This window comes from Cottoperca gobio, unplaced genomic scaffold, assembly GCF_900634415.1.
Source record: "Cottoperca gobio unplaced genomic scaffold, fCotGob3.1 fCotGob3_332arrow_ctg1, whole genome shotgun sequence".
In the NCBI taxonomy this organism is placed as follows: domain Eukaryota; kingdom Metazoa; phylum Chordata; class Actinopteri; order Perciformes; family Bovichtidae; genus Cottoperca; species Cottoperca gobio.
Window position 1 is genome coordinate 175,081 of NW_021166938.1, and position 22,420 is coordinate 197,500.

At 41.7% G+C, this 22,420-nt stretch overlaps 1 protein-coding gene across 1 annotated transcript in view; it reads right to left on the bottom strand.

Moving 5' to 3' along the window:
- Positions 1-20,326: 20,326 nt before the first annotated feature.
- arfrp1 (ADP-ribosylation factor related protein 1) overlaps positions 20,327-22,420 on the bottom strand; it is a 6,817-nt gene continuing 4,723 nt past the window's right edge. The window contains exons 6-7 of the mRNA XM_029427557.1: positions 22,284-22,384; positions 20,327-21,364 (exon numbers count right to left, since the gene is read on the bottom strand). Of these exons, the coding sequence (XP_029283417.1) occupies positions 21,277-21,364; positions 22,284-22,384 (189 nt within the window). The 3' untranslated portion in view covers positions 20,327-21,276. The remainder of the gene's footprint in view (positions 21,365-22,283; positions 22,385-22,420) is intronic.

A 22,420-nucleotide genomic window follows, 5' to 3' on the forward strand; every position in this document is an offset into this window, starting at 1 on the left:
CCATGGTAAGACTGAAATAAAAATGCTTTGTCATCAGCACATCCTCAATGTCACACAAGACATCACCAGATCTATGAAAGACCTGGAGGGTGATGTAGTGGAACTAGAAAAAATCAGTGAGTCCACAGGAGATCGAGGATATATTGAAATCCTCAAAGTCAAGAAAATGGCTTTAGCCAACCTGCTAGACGTTAAAGTACAGGGTGCACTGGTCCGGTCCCGGTTTCAAAACGCTACCAAGATGGATGCTCCCTCTAGCTTCTTCTTCGGCCTGGAGAAAAAGAACGGACAGAAGATCCACTCACTCTCAGACACAGGGCATGAAATAACTGAACCAAGCCAGATCAGTTATTAGATTACTTATTAGCTACTTTTTATCCTTTGATTAGTAATTACTCATTAACTAATGGTTTTATCAGCTCGTTCCTCAATTGTTACTTGGTAACGACTCACATTTTTCTGTCCCTTACGTAAAGTGGTATGGTTAGATTATTTACCACCAGGTGTTACCAAATCAACCAGGATTACAATCTTAAAGGATTAGTTCAACATTTTGGGAAATACAGTTAATTGCTTTCTTGCAGAGAATCCAATTTATGCTGGTGTTATATAATCCACATTTTGGTGGAGTAACATTACTGTCACATATTTTTCATACCCACAATCACAAATTATCACAGATTGAAAATACAGTAAGATTGTGATTCACGTCGGCGGTAATGACACGCGATTGCGTCAATCGGAGTGTACTAAAGTTAATGTGGAGTTGGTGTGTCGGACAATGTCGGACTCCGTAGTTTTCTTTGGTCCTCTGCCAAATCTTTTGAATGATGACATGTTTAGCCGCATGTCATCATTCCGTCGCTTACAAAGTCTATTAGTGGACCTAATCCATGACAACCCAGAGTTGAGACCAGGAGAAAGAGTTGCAGTCTTACACACTTCTCTGTGCTTCTTGCCGGGCAGTCACCCACTCAAATCCCCATAGTGACTGTGTCTGCCCCACGACCACTGAAACTAATAAAATCTATGGTTAACAGAAGAGGAGTTATACATGAAAACCTAATTAAAATAAACACCACCGCTGCAAAAGTGCAACTAAATCGAAAAATTAAATGTGGGCTCTTAAATATCAGATCTTTATCAACGAAAGCTGGATTGGTAAAGGATTTAATATCAGATAATAAGATTGATTTATTTTGTCTCACTGAAACCTGGCTGAGACATGAAGAATATGTCAGTCTAAATTAATCCACTCCACCTGGTCATATTAATACTCACATTCCTCGAGGTACTGGCCGAGGAGGTGGAGTTGCGGCCATATTTGACTCAAATCTCTTGATCAATCCTAAACCTAAACTAAACTATAACTCTTTTGAAAGCCTTGTTCTTACGCTCTCAAACCCAACATGGAAAACAATAAAGCCAGTTGTATTTGTTACTGTGTACCGCCCTCCTGGTCCGTATTCTGAATTTCTATCTGAATTCTCAGAATTTTTATCAAGTTTAGTCCTTAAAACAGATAAAGTAATTATTGTAGATGACTTTAATATTCATGTGGATGTTGATAGTGACAGCCTTAATAATGCATTTATCTCAATATTAGATTCAATTTGGTTCAGTCAAAATGTACATGAACCAACTCACTGTTTAAACCACACTCTGGATCTTGTTCTGGGATATGGTGTTGAAATTGAAAGTTTATCAGTGTGTCCACATAATCCTCTTTTATCAGACCATTTTTTAATTACTTTTGAAGTCCTGTTACTGGACTACAAGCCAGTAGACAAAATATCCTACGCTCGATGTCTATCTGAAAGTGCTGTGACTTAATTTAAGGAAGTGATTCCATCAGCACTTAATTCAATACCAGGACTCAATATCAATATAATGGAGGACTCCAATGCTAACTTTAGTCCCTCCCAAATCAATCATCTTGTTGATAGCGCTGCAGCCTCACTGCGAATAACACTTGACTCTGTCGCTCCTCTAAAGAAGAAGATCATAAAACAGAAAAAGAAAGCTCCATGGCTTAATTTACAAATCCACAAACTAAAACAAAAGTCGAGAAATCTTGAAAGTAAATGGCGTTCCACTAAATTGGAAGAATCTCGTTTAGTCTGGTCAGATCATCTTAAAACGTATAAGAAGGCTCTCCGTAATACCAGAGCAGCTTATTACTCTTCCTTAATAGAAGAAAATAAGAACAACCCCAGGTTTCTTTTTAGCACTGTAGCTAGGCTGACAGAGAGCCACAGCTCTACAGAGCCTTCTATTCCTATATCTCTCAGTAGTGACGACTTCATGAGCTTCTTTAACGATAAAATTATAATTATTAGAGACAAAATGAATCTCCTCCTGCCCTCAATTGGTAATGACTTAACTTCAACCTCCGGAATTTAAAAAAAATTAGTAACTCATGAAATATATCTAGACTGTTTTACTCCAATCAACCTTAACCAACTAACTTCAACAATCTCATCGTCTAAGCCATCAACCTGTCTTTTAGACACGATTCCAACTAAACTGTTTAAAGAAGTTTTACCCTTAATTAACACCTCGTTATTAAATATGATCAACCTGTCTCTATTATCTGGCTACGTACCAAAATCCTTTAAAGTAGCTGTAATAAAACAACTTCTTAAAAAGCCTAGTCTTGATCCAGAGGTTTTAGCCAACTATAGGCTGATATCTAACCTTCCCTTTCTCGCTAAGATCCTTGAAAAAGCAGTTGCAAAACAGTTATGTGATTTTTTACATAATAATAGTTTATTTGAGGTTTTTCAATCTGGATTTAGAGTTCATCATAGCACAGAGACGGCACTGGTGAAAGTTACCAATTACCTTCTATTGGCATCAGACAAAGGACTTGTCTCTGTTCTTGTCTTGTTAGACCTCAGTGCTGCTTTCGACACTGTTGATCATGACATTCTACTACAGAGACTGAAACATTGTGTTGGCATAAAAGGAACCGCACTAAGCTGGTTCAATTTTTCATTTTCTAATGACATAGAAGCTCTGGATGGCATTAACTTGGCCTCCAGCACCACTGTAAGGAATCTTGGCGTCATCTTTGATCAAGATCTGTCGTTTAACTCCCACATAAAATAAATCTCAAGGACTGCCTTCTTTCATCTAGGTAACATTGCAAAAATAAGACTCAAAATGATGCAGAAAAACTGCAACTCATTGTTATCAGGTTGTCCCAAAAAGTCGCTTAAGACTCTTCAGTTGATCCAAAATGCAGCGGTACGTGTATTGACAAGAACAAGGAAACGGGATCATATTACTCCTGTATTAGCTGCTCTGCACTGGCTCCCGGTAAAATACAGAATAGAATTCAAAATCCTTCTCCTGACTTACAAAGCAATTAATGGTCAGGCTCCAGCATATCTTAAAGATCTCATAGTACCTTATAAACCAACTAGAGCATTACGCTCCCAGACTGCAGGGTTACTTGTGGTTCCTAGAGTCTCTAAGAGTACAATGGGAGCCAGAGCCTTCAGCTATCAAGCTCCTCTCCAGTGGAACCAGCTTCCAGTTTGTGTTCGGGAGGCAGACACACTCTTCACATTTAAGAGTAGGCTAAAGACGTTCCTTTTTGATAATGCTTATAGTTAGGGCTAGCTCAGGTTTGCCCTGGATCAGCCCCTAGTTATGCTGCTATAGGCTTAGACTGCCGGGGGACACCTCCCTGCTCTCTTCCTTCTCTTCCTCTCTCCTCCCCTCCCTCTCTTCTTCTCCCTCTCTATCTGTATGATTTTATGTAAATGTATGTTACTAACTCACCATCCGGGGTATCATCCCCGGAGTTTCTGTGTCTCATGTGGCGGGTTGCCACTGATAAAGTTTACGTCAGGATCAGGAATCGTGGCTGCGCCTGCTGACCTGGTCCTGCTGGACACCGGGAAGCCTTTTTGACATTTTCCTGGATTCATCCAAACTTTCTTTTTTTCAACACAACATCATTCTCTGTCAAATGTTGTACTATGTTGTTTATCCTGTACATACGACATCTATTACACGTCTGTCCGTCCTGGGAGAGTGATCCCTCCTCAGTTGCTCTCCCTGAGGTTTCTTCCATTTTTCCCTCTTTAATTATGGGGTTTCTTTTAGGAAGTTTTTCCTTGTGCGATGCGAGGGTCTAAGGACAGAAGGTGTCGTAACCTGTACAGTCTGTAAAGCACAAATGTATAATTTGTGATATTGGGCTATACAAATAAATTTGATTTGATTTGATTTGACTTGCTTTCTCACACAGCCGTTGTTTGAGAGCTTTGATATGGACCCCCGGTTCTCCTTGTCGACTTCCATCTTTTGGATGAGCTTCTCCTCTGTCTTCTTACTAAATATGTTGTTCTCCTTGTGGAGAACCTCCTGCTCATGGTCCATCTTCTCCACCAGCTGCTTCAGCACCAGGGCCTCCTGGGACTACAGCAGTGTGGGAGATACAGATTTTAGGGGGGGGGGGGGCGACAAAGAGGGTGGAGTCACCTGAATGATGGCGCTGATTATGGAAATGACAGTTTGGGTTGGCAGGTATTCATGAAAACCAAAAACTATGTTCATCAAACTGAAACAAAAGAATGATTGTTTGTTTTCCCTGAACAATAGGTGAAGCTCCTGACAGCTTTAAAGGTACAGTACGGCATTTACTGCCCTGTAGCACAACATAACCATGATATATCTGCTTGACTTGATGACTTTTACATTTCAAAAGTCACTTAATGGCTCATGTTTTGAAATAAAAATCACCCACACAAATTTCAACACAGTCCCTCTGTGAATCCCTACAATCTGCTCTTGAGTTGTGTTGCCCTTTGGACTGGAGCAAAACAAACAGGTTGTACCTGTTTGTTTTGCAATCAAGTTGCAATCAAGCCCTTATTTAAGCCTCTCCCAGTCACTCACTCAGTGCCAGATTGTTCTCTACGTTATGTCAGTCTCTCCAGCCATTACCCCCGGACTGATTTCCTGTTACCGACCCTGCCTGTCTCCGACCTACCGGAATACCCACTGGTGATGGCGGGATGAAGCTTCATGAAGCATTGAAGCTTTCCATCAAATTGGTTCACTCATGGGCCAAAGCATCATGGTGCTTCATTTGCTCTACTGTGCTATAAAGTGGACAATAAATGTAAAGCCGGCAGAGTGATTACAGCTTTGGTGTGTGAAGCTTTAAATTTAATAAATGAATGAATGATTTTTATGATGCCAATACATAAATGATGGACTTATTAATATGGTGTCTGTTAATGTTAGCGGAGTCAAAAGGGAAAGTGGAAACAAATTGGGGAGAGGGTTGTGATGTGAATGTGCTTGTGTTACATCAGCATCGATGAGGTGTTATTGTTGTATCAAGTTATTTTAAACACAACAGACACTTCACCTTTTAAAATACCAGAACTGAGAAGAAAGACATTAGAAAAAAGGATACGCCGTCACATTTATTTACAGTATATTACGTTAGTTATTATTACTATGTGCATACCTTATTAGGTGAGATCAGCTCAAAATGTTCCCTGACAGGGTAAAATCTCCTCTCCGCTGGTTCCATCGCAAAAAAAAAGAAGCTCAAATAGATTGCATACAAACTCGCAATAAAGTTTTGAATTCTATTCTGTATTTTACCGGGAGCCAGTGCAGAGCAGCTTGTATACCTTTATTAATGTACTAATAATGTACACAATGCTATATATGTTGTTGCACCTTTATACCTTTATTGAATGAACTGTATGTATTGCTATGTTGAAAAGAGTACTCACACACAGAGTTTCAAACTCTGGCCCACTAAGTGAAGGGAGCTAGCTTTGTTTAAAATGTGACCAGATAAGGTATGTGTGAGAAAAAGATGCCCATTCCGCTATCAAAGCAGGTGTTATGTTGAACTGTAGTAACCTGAGCCAGGCCCAGACACTGAGCAGAAATCTCAGAAATCTAGCTCGTATGCATAAAAACCTTGACTGTTCAGCCTAAGTTCCAAAATGTAAACAGACACCAAAGACGGACACCAAAGATGAAACTGTGCCAAGAGGTGTGGACACGATTACCGCACCGACCAATAAGAAGAAGGGACACTCATATTTTGCTAGTGTGTATATACTGTATGTGAAAGCTCATGTGGGGCCCTTCTCTGAAACCGTGACACAGCTAACTACTTTGTGGTCTGTGGACGGACAGTGAATGGTCCTCATGAGTATACTTTTGTGTTTTGCTGCACCTTTGAATTGAATTGAATATAACCTGATTTTATAACCCAAAGATTCCTGGTCCGTCTGTTTTCAGATAAAATACACAACAACAGCAAGTGCAAACACTAAGTGTCTAATCCTCTTTAACTAATAATGTTAGTAATGCTGCAAAAATGTTGCAACTAGTATGGCATCTAATATATTCAGAGAAAAAATGTTTCAGAAAATTCTTCAGATGCAGACTGTACAGCCAGCTGAAACAACAACACAAAGCATGCTCAGTAATGATCTTGCATTAATTCATTAAAAGTACAACATCCAATGGGTTCCAGGGCTGGGCACATAAAATAAATGTCACGGCCAATTGACTGGATTGAAGACATCATTAGAGGAAACGTACACAAGTAAAGCGTCAGGTCCAACCTGTTTACTCTTAGCTACCAAACAGGAAGAACGTGTTGAAAAGGTTTCTGCACAGCAACAACCATCTGTTGTGTGATCACAGTTATATCCTCTGAGCCTGATCCTCTTTGGTAATGGAGCATAAGACCAAACCACAAAAAAAACACTAGACAGTTATTGTAACTTCTCAGGCATCTTTCTTCATTTGTGAAAAGTTCAGTAACAGCAATGTAACATAAAACCGCTTCCAAATGTATTTGAACCAATAAACAAGCTCAAATTAATAAATATCATCCAAGAAACAAGCAGGAGAATATACTGTATACTACATTTATATAGTGATGAATACATAACATTTTGGGATTCATAGTGTATTTTGAAAGAGGTTATGTACTTGAATATTTATTGTGCCATAATTATCTTCAAATATTAAAGAGCCTACGAAATGCTACACATGAAATTCTAATGATGATAATAAATGCTATTTGTGGTACAAAAAAATGTGTTATTAATGACACTATGCCCGCAGTATTTAATAAATCACAATTTATTATGTCGACCACCGATGTTGACATCGCTCTACCGAGCTCTTGTCACGATACGTCATAAGTAGAATACGACTCCACTTGTTGAATCGATTAAAAAAAGGTATCTAATTAAGTACAAGCTTTGTGATGAATTAATCGCGATTAATCGCATATATCAATATTTGCTGTGAGAGCTCCGTGCAACGGGGGGGGAATGCTGTCAGAGCTCCGCGCTTTCGGACCTCCGTGCAACGGGGGGGGGGGGGATTAATCTGCGTTAATATTTTTAACGTTAATTCGACAGCCCTAAATAAAACGTAACATTATCCTCGATCGTAAATAGATCACAAGCTATCCTATAACGAGTCGATAGCTTGGTTTCCTTGAATTGTTATGGAACACGATTAGTTGTCCGCAAATTGTGCGATAGCTAAATATTCCATTCTGTCTCAAGTTAGACACATCGACGTCTGTAAAGCTTGATAACTTGATTCTTTCTCGAATATTCTGCGGTTGAGGTTCTACTGTTGTGTCTGATGTCAAACGTCATATATTACGAGGCTGTTTATAAAGCAGTAGCTATTAGCTAACAAACAGACCGGAGTTGTTTTATAAAGTATAGTCTCTTTACTGACCGTCTTACGGCTGCCTATAGTAGCTGTAAAACTTATCAGACTTTCATGGAAGTTATGATGTCGTAACTTTACGAGAATTACGTGAAACAGGTAAAAAGTTGCTACTAGGTAGATCCGACCTCCCTACGACCATAACAGGCTTATGAGCTGCTTAGTCCAAATACGTCCAACTTTTCCACAGCGGTGTTGTAGCAAATTATTATACGTATGTGAAACATATTGATAGCTTATTACTTACTTATACAAAACGTATCAGAGCGTCTGGCCAACGGAGCTGGAAAAGTGCCATATGGTTCACGTCATGCTGATGCTGGAGAACGGCTAGAATGCTGAACGCTAGCTGTACTGTAGAAACACGTTTAATAAATTACTCCGTCGTCAGGCTGAATCTTAACATAGGTTATGAATAGGTTATGCACTCGTTATCAATAAATTGGCTGTAGGATTCACTGTCAGCCGACGTAGCCTATATCTAACGTACTTCTAACGTAGTCACGCAGGTATTTATGTACTATATTTACGTACCGTAATTTACGGACTATTAAGCGCACCTGAATATAAGCCGCACCCACTGAATTTTAAAAAAATATGTATTTTGTACATAAATAAGCCGCACATATCTATAAGCCGCAGGTGCCTACCGGTACATTGAAACAAATTAACTTTACACAGGCTTTAACGAAACACGGCTTGGAACAAAAATAAAAAAAATAGCAGTAAACAGTAGACTACCAAGAAAGTAATTGGTCAGTTATCTTCCTCCTCCTGTGCACTGAAACCACTGAAGTCATCTCCTTCGGTGTCGGAGTTGAATAGCCTCAGAATTGCTTCATCCGATGTTGGATCGTTTTCATTGTCGCTCTCGTCACTTTCATCCGGAGGCAAATTCCCCGCTGAGCTCATGCTGCCCTCTTCAACACGTAGCAGTCCAGCCTTTCGAAACCCGTTGATGATAGTGGATTTTTTGACAATGCTCCACGCTGTCAGGACCCACTGGCAGACTTGACCATAAGTTGCTCTTCGCATGCGGCCCGTTTTAGTGAAGGATTTCTCCCCACTTGTCATCCAAGCCTCCCACTGAACACGGAGCACCACCTTAAATGCACAATTTATACTGATGTCGAGTGGCTGCAAATACTTTGTTGTGCCCCCAGGAATCACAGCTGGAATTGAGTTTGTCCTCTTTGTCCGCATGAAGCTTGTTAAAGCGGGAAAAATCCATAAATTAGCCGCGTCATTGTATAAGCCGCAAGGTTCAAAGTGTGGGAAAAAAGTAGCGGTTTATAGTCCGGAAATTACGGTAGGTAGTATTCACATACTGTATTTACGTAGGTAAGTATTCACGTACGTATTCCGTATTCATTCAGTTATCTAACGTAACGTAACATCTGCATATCTTATGAAGCACACGTTGGCTACGTCCGGTAATTTTGAACATGCTCAAAACATCAGCGTTCAACAACGCACCCCAGCGTAACACCGCCTGCTCTTAACGAATACTACTTATACCTTACCTTATATCAACGTAAACCAGCGTATTGCCGCTATTTTGTATTCGCCATATTTTTGTATACGTTATGCATTTGTTAGGTATTCGTCTGATACATTTTTTATAAGTAAGTGATACTCTATCAATAGGTTAGATATGTGTATCTGTATGCGTTCACTTTTCCGATCAGATCCGATGAAAAGTTGGACGTATTTGGACTCTGACAAATTTTCATATACGCCAGCATACATTTCTGCCATACGGATATGTGTGACAGGGCCTTTACGAGCCCCAGGCCTATAAATAGTATGAAATTAAGATGACGTTAATATTGGCCTTTTTTCTGGATATTGCCTATTTTGTACATTTCCTTACCACTCTTTTTTGTACAATTAGGTGTACATGTGAAAACTGTACAAGCATTTGGTAGTTTGGTAGGCAGTTGAAGAGTGCCACTGCTGCCAAGGATGTCATGGAGGAATTCAATGAATATGAGGGACATGGTTCAAACATAACCTGCATAACAGATCACCCAGAATTCCAATCAAATTGTCTGGATGTTTGGGTGTTGCAGACAGCCTACCAAAGGTATTCGAAGAGGGACGGACAACAAGCAGGTGATCAGCCACGTAATGAGGAAGTTACTTGTGTTCACAAATGTGTAGAGCTCAGAAACTTTGATGTATTTATGGGAAGTCGAATGGTCACTCTGGCAAAGTTACAGAATAAATAGATAAATAAGCAAATAAGGTTGAAGCGATTACCATTGACATTTATTATCTTGTATTTTACAGAATGTATCGCTATGTGGCATACTGCCAGCTGGTGAGATTTTGTTGGGGAATACTTGGTAAGAACCACAGAATGCCACTGCCATCATGTGCCATTCAAAAGATCCGGGCTACGTTTCCATCTGACAACTACACGTCGTTCAAGTATCAGCACTTTATTCGAGTCAATAACAAAACACAATATCAGTTCAATGATTGAATCTGCTTCCGTCTTGTTTGGTTCTTCCCAACGACTGCTGAGTGGATCTGGGACTTTGAAAGGTTAAAAAAATATTGTCATTTAGAGAATTTATTTGCAGAAAATGATCACTGGTCAAAATAACAATATAAAGAGAGTTTGAATACTAGTGCTACAGAGCATTGTGTTTACAAGATGCTTCTTTGCAGTAAGTATGACAGTGATGGTATAAGAGGGCTAGAAACCATTAAAAAACAGTAAATTGTCATGATGATGATAAAACGGTGAAGGGAATATTGATTTTATTTTTATTTTAGTTATCTATTTGAATTTAATTTGGTATCATATTCAAACACAGATTAAGTGTTTTTCTTATGGGGACAGGCACTCTGTACATGACTTGTACAAAAGGTCTGTCCACTAAGCTTTAATAATATAAATTATAAACACTTCATATTAAACTACAAGTGTAAAATATGAAATGGATCAAATATTTGTTTTATGTTTTGAGGGATGCTTGTCCTCAAGTGACCCAGCAGGTGATTTGTCCTTTTGTCTCTGCACCATGGCTACAAAACAAACCTGTCTGACGGGAAGGCTTCTTGCTCTGTGTGTGTGTGTGTGTGTGTGTGTGTGTGTGTGTGTGTGTGTGTGTGTGTGTGTGTGTGTGTGTTGATAAGGGGCAGTATGTGTTGGGTGTGTTGATATGTTCAGTCATTGTTGAAACTGTTTTGATTCAACTATGTGTTTCTGTCCTTTTGCCCACCTCATTTACATCCATAAACAGTAGGCAACAGAAAGATAACAGAGAGCAGAAACGCCTCTCTGTATACTGCAATACTGTAAAGTGACAACTGAGTGTACATTACATATGCAATACATCCAAAACAGCGCTGCTAGGATCCTGATGAGAGTGTGAAATTACGAACACATCACACCCATTCTCAAATCACTGCACTGTCTCCCGGACTCACTCAGGATTGACTATAAAATCTCCCTATACACCCATCAGTGCATTCATGGAAATGCTCCATCCTACCTCAGAGAACTACTAACCCCACAAACCTCCACAAAAAACCTCCGTTCTGGAAAGGCTAACCTTCTCCATCCCCCCAGGACCAAATCCATCTGTTGTCTTGTCTGTCTACCAAATGTTTTTTAAATGTATATTCTGCTTCATCTTTTTTACTCTGTAGCACTTTGAGTTGTGTTTACTCAAATGAAAAGTGAGGTATAAATACAATTTATTATTATTATTATTATATGAACATTGATCCAGGCCAAAAGTTCATTTGCACTACATTTGATGGTAAAACACGCCCTCTGCTGTTCAGAAAGGCAGATTTAGTTCTTCTACTTATTGTATATTGTACAACATACTGTATGTATGATAGAAGCAAAATGTAGTCCTGAACGTGACTAAGGGATGAAGGATGTTTTCCCACTGAGAGATGTTATGGTTGAGGAATCTTGAGTTCAGAGTCCAGTTGCAGGCCACATTTAGAAAGCCTTCTTTAGAGAGGTATGTCATGATCTGATGCTGTTCCAGGTTTTACTGATATGACAGGAAGAGTAGGAGGAAGAAGAGGAAGAGTATGAGTAAGAGGTGGTGGGCCAAGAGGAAGATATCAAGGCCGAGATGCAATCCGGGCAACCATAGACCATGTTCTTGTTCATGGCTTGACAATGAGGGAAGCAGGACAAAGAGTGCAACCAAATTTGAGTAGGTTCTCTGTGGCCACCATCATAAGGGCATTCAGAGAAGAAAACAGGTACAGTATAGTAACAAATTCTTTGTATTTTGGTACGTATATTTGTAAGTGCTTTCCCTTTTGTAGAATTGCAAGACGGCCACATGAGGGTGGAAGGAATGCGTTGTTCTCGCCACAGCAAGAAGCTCTCATTGTGGACTGAAGAACAACTCCGTGAACTTCAGGAAAGAGTTGTAGAAAATAATGTTGACTTTTGAGGAACCAACAGTGTGAGCCTTTCTACCATTGCCCGTGTCCTCCAGCGAAACAGTATGCGCATGAAGCAAATATACAAAGTACCCTTTGAGTGCAACTCAGAAAGGGTGAAAGATCTACGATATCAGTATGTTCAAGTAAGTGTACTCAGACACTTTTAGCTCTGATGCTTACAGTATACAGTAATTATATGGTGCTGGCCTGCTGTTACTGTACTACTGTATTACATAACAATACTATATTGTAGTGTATGTACATCAGGAGTGCATACAAATACACTATTGTAGAAGTCTGTCTTTCTGTATCACTTACACGTACTACTGTGAACTGTGAATCTTTTAGAGATTGTTTGAATTTGATTCTATGGAAAGGCCCCATGAATACATTTTTGTAGATGAAGCAGGGTTCAATCTGACGAAGAGGAGAAGGAGAGGCAGGAACATAATTGGCCAACGGGCCATTGTGGAAGTCCCTGGCCAGCGTGGTGGCAATGTCACCCTTTGACATTGTATAAGTAATTGGGGGGTTCTCCACCATCATGCAACCCTGGGGCCTTACAACACCGAGCATCTTCTCACATATCTGAGTGGTCTTCGGGATTTTCTGATTGATCGTGAGCAGCAAGTTCCTCATCAGGCTGGGCATCCTATTTATGTTGTAGTTTGAGACAATGTCAGCTGTACGTTGACGTTTTTTGCAGTTTTGTAATGTGCTTTTCATTTACGTATGAAGTTTTCTTTGTTATTTTGTTATTTGTATAAGTTGGGATAATTGTACGTTCCTGTACATACGACATCTATTGCACGTCTGTCCGTCCTGGGAGAGGGATCCCTCCTCAGTTGCTCTCCCTGAGGTTTCTTCCATTTTTCCCCCTTTAATTATGGGGTTTCTTTTAGGAAGTTTTTCCTTGTGCGATGCGAGGGTCTAAGGACAGAGGGTGTCGTAACCTGTACAGTCTGTAAAGCACACTGAGACAAATGTATAATTTGTGATATTGGGCTATACAAATAAATTTGATTTGATTTGATTTGCATTTCTCCACCAACTAAACTCTGAAGAAACAGCCACAATCTGTTGATAACAATTCTGTCAGTATCACATGATATTTGTGTTTCGGTAAAACAGCGTCCCCACCAGCCCATCAGTTCAGGCAGAGAGCGGTACTGCAGTACGGGGGACGGTGAGAGGCTGTCAAATCAAATGATAATACATTACAGAAAAAGTTCTGTCAGAAGTGGATGAAGGAAAAGCTGCTGAAATCAGAAGGACACCACAGTAACTGTAGAAAGTGCTATGGTGAGTGAAAGTGGTGCTCGTGAAAAGAATGTCACTCTCGCTGGACTGCTTTTCCCTTCCGTCAATTTAAGAAGAGAAGAAGGATGAATACATGGGTAGAATACAAATAATACTTTAACACATGCTCTTTGGTGGATTATGTGTTCGAATTACAGGAGATGCTTGGACAGATTCAGAAAACTATGGTGAATTTGTATCATTACATTTGGTCAGTAATTAGAGCAGCCTTTATATTTTCTATCTTTTTCTAACGGAGTTTTGCTGATGCAGACACCAGCTCAGAGCGGGAATGTGTAGCTGGCGAGAGAAGAGAGAGAAAGAGGCTTCTGCTGCCAGAAGAGCCGCTGACTGAGATTAATCTGAGCAGCAGTGGAATACATACAGTGTCTGCTTCTGTGCTATAGCCTACCTAACACCATTGGAATTTCAAAATAAGGGACATTTTCTGGCGGACTCCAATGGTGCCCATACCTTAACAGCTCCCAGCCACCCAATCCCTATCCATATAATGTAAATGGGAACACATAAGGGACAGGTACGTTCAGGAAATACATGTTTATTTAAAGTAGGCTATGCATTATTTGTACAGACATGTTTATAAGATTTATAGCCACCCGTCTGAGAAAACACCATTTCGGCCGCTTGTGCCCGTGATCTCGTTCTTTCGGTCATGACCCAGCCTTCATGACCATAGGTGAGGGTAGGAACGAAGATTGACCGGTAGATTGAGAGCTTTGCCTTCTGGCTCAGCTCTCTTTTCGTCACAACGGTGCGGTAAAGCGACTGCAGTACCGCCCCCGCTGCTCCGATTCTCCGGCCAATCTCTCGCTCCATCATCCCCTCACTCGCAACCAAGACCCCTAATCTTCACTTGGGGTAATACTCGGAGATCGTGTTCCCTTACCGGAGTAGGCAATCCACCGGTTTCCTGCTGATCCTCATCCCAGCCGCTTCACATTGGCTGCGAACCGATCCAGTGACTGTTGAAGGTCACAGACCGATGATGCCATAAGGACCACATCATCTGCAAAGAGCAGCGATGAGATCCTCAGGCCACCGAACTGTAACCCCTCTCCTCCACGACTACGCCTTGATATCCTGTCCATGCAAATCACGAACAGGATTGGTGATAAAGTGCAGCCCTGGCGGAGGCCAATATTCACTGGGAACGAATCCGACTTACTGCCGAGTGTCCGGACACAACTCTCACTTTAGGCGTACAGGGATTGGGTGGCCCTCAGAAGTGACCCCTCAACCCCATACTCCCACAGCACCTCCCACAGTATCACCCGGGGGACCCGGTCATACGCCTTCTACAGATCCACAAAACACATGTAGACCGGATGGGCGTACTCTCAGGCACCCTCCAGGATCCTTGCAAGATTGAAGAGTTGGTCCATTGTTCCACGACCAGGACGAAATCCGCATTGTTCCTCTTCAATCAGAGGTTCGACTATCGGCCGAACCCTCCTTTCCAGTACCTTGGAGTAAACTTTACCAGGGAGGCTGAGAAGTGTGATACCCCTGTAGTTGGCACACACTGTCTGGTCCCCCTTTTTAAATAGGGGAACCACCACCCCTATCTGCCACACCCTAGGCACTGTCCCAGACTTCCACGCATTTTGACAAGGCGTGTCAACCAAGACAGTCCCTCAACACCCAAAGCCTTCAGCATTACTGGACGGATCTCATCAACCCCTGCGGCTTTGCCACTGTGGAGTTGTTTGACTACCTCAGTGACTTCCATCAGGGAAATTGACGATGATCCCCCATCAACTTCCAGCTCTGCCTTTACCATAGAGGGCGTGCTAGTCGGATTCAGGAGTTCCTCAAAGTGCTCCTTCCACCGCCTGATAACCTTCTCAGTCAAAGTCAGCAGGGTCCCACCCTTGCTGTACACAGTTTGGATGGCTCCCCACTTCCTCCTCCTGAGGTGCCGGATGGCTTTCCAGAAGCACCTTGGTGCCGACCGAAAGTCCTTCTCCATAGCTTCTCCGAACTTCTCCCATACCCTCTGCTTTGCCTCTGACACGGCAGAGGCTGTCGCTCTTCTAGTCCTTCGGTTCCCTGCAACTGTTTCCAGAGTCCTCCCGGATAACATAACCCGGAAGAACTCCTTCTTCAGTCGTACGGCTTCCCTGACCACCGGGGTCCACCACGGTGTTCGAGGGTGACCGCCCCTTGAGGCACCTAAGACCTTGAGACCACAGCTCATCACCACAGCTTCCGCAATAGAGGTTTTGAACATCGCCCACTCAGGTTCAATGCCCCCAACCTCCACAGGGATGTCTGAAAAGCTCCGCCGGAGGTGTGAGTTGAAGATCTCCAGGACAGGGGCTTCCTCCAGACGTTCCCAGTTCACCCGCACTACCCGTTTGGGTTTACCAGGTCTGTCCAGAGTCTTCCCCCACCCCTTGATCCAACTCACCACCAGATGGTGATCAGTCGACAGCTCCGCCCCTCTCTTCACCCGAGTGTCCAAAACATGCGGCCTCACATCAGATGATACGATTACAAAATCGATCATTGACCTTTGGCCTAGGGTGCTCTGGTACCACGTACACTTATGAGCATCCCTATGTTCGAACATGGTGTTTGTTATGGCCATTCCATGACGAGCACAGAAGTCCAACAACAAACGACCATTCGGGTTTAGATCAGAGAGGCCGTTCCTCCCAATCACGCCTCTCCAGGTATCTCCATCGTTTCCCACGTGTGCGTTGAAGTCTCCCAGCAAGACTATGGAGTCCTCTACTGGTGCCTCCTGCAGGGCTCCATTCAGGCTCTCCAAGAAGTCCGAATACTCCGAACTGCGGTTTGGGACATAGGCACAAACAACAGTCAGAGTTTTCCCCGTATAACCCGAAGGCGTAGGGAGGCGACCCTCTCGTCCACCGGGGTGAACTCCAACGTAGCGGTGCTCAGCCGGGGACTTGTGAGTATCCCCACACCCGCCCGACGCCTCACATCTTGGGCAATAGAATAGAGTCCAACCCCTATCCAGGAGTACAGTTCCAGAGCCAAGACTGTGCGTAGATGTAAGCCCCACCAGATCCAACTTGTAGCGCTCCACCTGACGCACTAGTTTTGGATCCTTCCCCCACAGAGAGGTGATGTTCCGGGTCTGGTCCGTCGAGGTCCCTGACCATCACTGCCATCCGTGAGACAGTGCACCCGACCCCAGCGGTTTTTCCCATGAGTGGTGGACCCACAGGATGGATGGATGGGAGGCACCACGTAGCTTCTTTGGGCTGTGCCTGACCGGGCTCTGTGGCAAACCCGGCCACCAGGTGCTCACTGTCGGGCCCTCCCTCTGGGCCTGGCTCCAGACGGGGGCCCCGGGCTTCCTCCGGGCAGGGTCTCTCCTTTCCTTTCCCTTTTTTTCATGAAGTAGTTTTGAACCATTCTTAGTCTGACCCCTCGCCTGAGACCAATTTGCCTTGGGAGACCCTACCAGGAGCACTAGGCTCCAGACAACACAGCTCTCAGCTTCATAGGAACACACAAACCTCTCCACCACGATAAGGTGATGGTTCCCAGAGAGGACCATGTGTACTGGACCAGTGTGGTTCATTTTACATGACAGTAAAGCACACACGGTACTGTTGTCTAATGCCATCCTGTTCTCTGTTACACCCTTTCGGAACTGGCATTGCTGTGCAGGATGCATAACAAAGCCTTCATAAGTCTCGCTAACTCTCTGAACCTCAAGTCCTTTCCTACAAGACCCCAGAATCTGTCAATCCTCTGTTCTTAGGGAAGATGCTTTCTATCTGTCACTTGGTAGTCTGTGAGTTCCTCTTTCAGCCTATCCTCACTCAAGCCCAACTGAAGGAACAAGGCCACTCACCATGTCACTGTAATTAAAACAACAATGTTGCTAACCAGGCAATATTCATTTTTTGTGGTTTTTGAGTTGTGTGGCTTTTGTTTTCCCCGACGAGTACTTCCTTGCGATGGCAGAGTCGGGAAATATGTCCGCTACACTGCAACTGAAATCATCGCAGAAGCTGAAGGCTACATTATTTTTGACGCAAAGCATTGACATCTTTACCTTAGCTTTGGTCACTTGGTCTGCCTCTGAAACAGTTCTTGTCACAAATGAAGTCATTGACAGTGTATGTTTTGTGCCTCTTGGCGTGCTTGTGCCTGGACGATTTGTCATGCTGGTGAACATCGCTTTTCCCGCCGTGTGCGATGCTAACATCTGAATGGCACACTTTACAAAAAGCACGAGTTTGTCCGACTCTGCTTTTTATTAAATAAGGGAAGGTCTCCTCTCATTTGTCAGGTACTTACATAAAGCTTTAACTTTTTCGGCAGGTACAACTGCGTCTCCATCTATCTCCCGTTCACTGTGACTCCACCATATGCTTTCGTCTTCTTCTGTGTTATTGTTCCTGTTTTCTTCTTCTGTGTGTTTACTGGCGGATAACGTTTTTCAGCTAATGTTAAACATAATACTGCCACCTGCTTTACCAGAGACACTTTACCACTGTACACTTTTTTTAATTAAGCCTATTTTAATTTTTTTTGAAAGGTTAAAAAATACGGGATAATTACGGGAAAATATTTAAACGGGAGAATAACGGGATAGAAGTGAAATACGGGATAATCCCGGGAAGAACGGGAGGGTTGACAGGTATGGATTACCACAACATGGTCTCAGTAAATTAAAAAGGTCATACAGTACTGGCACATCCTGCTTGTTGGCTAGCACGAGTAGCGGGACACCTTCTAACGCATCATTACTGATAATTTTCTCTGCAGTAGAAAAGAGTTACATTATTGATTAACTATTAGCAAACATAACACACAAAAGCATTCCATGTTATGACATCAAGTGTTGATTATAATACACCTAACAATCTGCACTAAAACACTGGTGCTACCGTTCTCTTTGAAGGTTGAAATATCAAAGCAGACATAAGCCTGTCAACCACAATGTCATTATTTCAGTGGAAGAAAGTCACAACCCATTTAATTTTAAAACAGATAAATGTCACTCACCGAAGGCCTCCTTTGATTCCGACAGGCGCTCTTCATCAGTTGAATCTATCACATAGATGACTCCATGGGACTCAGCATAATACGGTAGGCTACGGATATAACGTGTTAGACACACACACACATCCTCATTTCTATCACTGGTAACGTAATGTCACGGACAGGTGCGATATTTTTTGAAAGAAAACATACAGAGACGTTGTGTAGGGCATGCACTAACCAAAGACCAGCTCTTTCGGCAAATGTAAAGTAGATCGGGCCGAGGGTTGGGCAGACATTTGAAACTCAGACATACACTGACCTTGTGACTCATGGAGAGATCACTTGTTGTATGTGAATAAAGGTTATAGACTGGAATAATTCAGTCACTCTGAACAAACGCTGAGATGTGGTTTGTGGTTTAAATATCCAGTGTTTTAATGACATTGGCAGGGTTAGCCTCCCACATTTTATAACATCCAATAAAGATTCTTATGACTCTATCCAGTACAGTACTTGTGTTTATTCTCTCTTGTTGATCAATTCATACTGAATGAATTATGGCAGTTATAATGTTGATAAATCATATATCACAGTACCAGAAACGGCATTGGTTTAACACTCGGAGGAAATCAGGAAAAGAAGTACTGGCATTTCAAATGATCCCTGTTGGCTGGAATAGTACAGGGGGGTTTTAAGGCAACAGAAGAAGAGTATAACAGATGTATAGACACCTCTACAAGCAATATTTCTGGGGTTTAATGATGATGTCATCCTGCTTCTTTTCACAGAATGTTTTGCAGGTCATTTTTAGATTACATGTGAGGCCTCCGATACATACTTTTGAGAAGACAACAGCATTACAACATTACACTGAGATGACCTAAAACAAATCTGGAATGTGAAGCCGGGGGGAGGTAGAGGGAGTCATCCACTAATCTCAGCGGTTGCAGATCGATCCCCGGCTTTGCCTCTCCGCAGGTGACAGTGACCCCCAAACTGCTCTTGGTGATCCGGCCTGTAGCTTGGTAATTACACATTGGTGTGTATGTGTGTGGATGATATTCAAATTGTTAAGTGATTTGGATGAAATGCATTTAAGTCTAAAGTTCTGCAAAAAAGTGCAGACCCATGCCAGCGTGACCAGAGTGTAAACTGTGACTAAGGCATACAGTTTATAACAGATATTGAGAAATCTTACCTTCTAATAAATACTATTTGCATATTGTTTTGTACCGTTTATAGGTAATGCATAGTGTCTATATACTTATGGGAAATTCTGAGAATGATGATGCAATGCAAGGTTTCATTGTATTCTTGATGCTTCATCCATTAGCTATAAACACTTCTGCTTTTAGAGGGCTGCAGTGTCATGGAGCAGGTCCCAGCTCAGATGTTTATCACCAACACTAACAAGTTTCCTTATGACTTGTTTCCCATGATATTATGGAGATGTGTTTGATATGTCCTCAATTCTTGAAACAGTATTTGTTGGATAAATACAGGCGAATGGTAAGTCATTGGCAATTCCGCTCTTCGTTTATATAGTTAACAATTAAGGCATGAAAACAAAATAGGAAATATCAAAAACTGAATAGAAGTGCATAATGACATAAGATGTATTTGTGTTTTGGAGTCTAATATAATCACTTCTTACATTTAAACTCAACCAGTTTCATTTAAATTGATGTAGTAATCTAAAAAAAAAAATCCTAAAAAAACTCAAAGACCCAAAAACCCATCCAGTCAAAGGATATATATTTAGCTGTCATGGCTTGATAGAGACAGTCCTGGATCAAGTAGTGAGGGTCAATGTGAGTACTGAGAGCAGGAGTTTCATAGGTTATATTGAAACATGACAGACTTTTTTTCTTTGAAATCAGAAATTTATTGTTTTATCTACCATATGTGACTGACAAAGGACGTCACCTTCGTTTTTTAACCACTTCATACATCCCAAGTTAAACCACTGGTATAGTGATTCAGCAGAGGTTAGCAAGATTTCTCAGTGTGTTGACCACACTTTGTGCATTGAGTCTTTACAGATATCGCATCCAGTTACCCAGCTGTAGTATCGCTGCAAAATTATGAACATTAACATTTCCAAAACCAAAAGAAACCCCAAAAAAACCCAATGTTGAATGTTTTACAGAAGTCAAAGGATATACGGTAAAAACATGATAACAAGTGTGTAAAGCTGCTTTCACATTATCTGCTCTGCGCTGGCTGTGCCGTTGTTTTCTTATGGAGAGAGCGTGTTGCCCGACTAGGCAGAAGTTACCCTTGGCATGACACACAGCTGGAAATTGCCACCTAGCGCTGCGCAATTTCTTTATACAAAAAGTGAGAATTCTAATTTAAGTTCAACTTTAAAAATGTGAGCCAAATATTGTTTTGTTGATCTGACACTGAACAAACCCTACCATATACAGTTTTGTATATTTCATGTGAGAGCTGATGCGTCAATCTGATGCTTCTGTGCTCTGGTGATCACAGTGCAGGGTGTCAGTCAGTGAAGCTCCATACAGGCAGTAACAGACAGCCAGCACTAGAGACTGCTGCTCACACATGAAGCAGAACAAATGATAACACAGCTTCAAAAAGTGTAACAAGTAAAACAGTCCATTCAAAGCACATATAAAAATGATGCTTGCTGGTAAAAAATACCGTCACACTCTGTAATGAATTCCTAAAAGCAGAAATTCAAACTGCTCAAAAGTCGCATCAAACACGAGGAGAGGAAAGTTATCGACTCCAGGGTTTACATGGAATGTCCTTAAGGAGAAAGTGAGAGTCAACAGTGCTGATGACCTCTTACGTGATGTCCTTCTGTCTGGGTGGCCTGTGAATATTTCTGACCACACACTTCACCATCCACTCAATGCCTTCGTTTACTCCATCCCTGCATCAAAACAAAGACCTTTTTTAGTTTCTTACAGAACACACCTTAGCTCAAGCTAGCAGAGCATTTTTAACAGTAAGGCCTTAGTGGTGTGATACTGTGCTGTAAAGCTCAGGTGGTATGTGCACAGCTGGTGGTAACAAAAGAAAAAGTGCAGCTGATAAAGAATAATAATAATCTGCAAGGGTTGTTCCTCTACCAGACATTTCAGCTACAGATAAGATGGACCTCTTTAGAGTTTAACAGAAGTTTATTCTTCGCATTTTTGTTTACCACCAAGATCCACCAGCCTCCACACAAACTCATATTTAACTCCTGTCGCTGAAACAAGGAGAAACTCTTCATCAGCCTTAAATAAGGACATTTACTGTCATTTCAAGCCATGTTAAGCATTTCTATTATATCCGTCACTATAATATAGTTTAAAACTCTTGTGTTCTTGTAAGTTTTAATATCACAAGTCAAGTCAAATGTTTTGACTTAACCATCTCATCATTTGGATTTGGTAAACTTACATTTTGATTTATGAGTATTTTTTGTTATGTATTTACAGTAGCAACACAACAAATACTATCTTTGAACATCACAAAGGAAATGTTCCTTACGGGCTATATTACTGGATTATATCCGACAGATTGTTGTTGTTGCATACTGAGGGACACACTGAATGGCCAGACACAATACCTGCACAAATAAGACAAAAAGAGACTGTAATTCTCAAAGCAACTCAAAGAGTGAAAAGCAGCACTAACTGCGCTGCCAAGAAAATAGTGTCTAGGTGCTCCTGTGCTATTTGCATGTATTTAAATGAGGTAATATACAAACATCTGACCTCATTTTTTAATTATATGTGAACATTTTTTTATGGCTACCAAATACAATACAATTCAGTGTACCACTTAACACAGAGCAGTCTTACCCTGTTAGGGCAGTACAAGGCTGCACTAAACAATCTCTCTTGCCGATCTTTGGGGCTGAGTCACTGAAGGCTGTTTTGATGTCTGGCACGGACAGACAGTCCTGCGAACACAGCAGAAACAAGACATGACTCAAGGC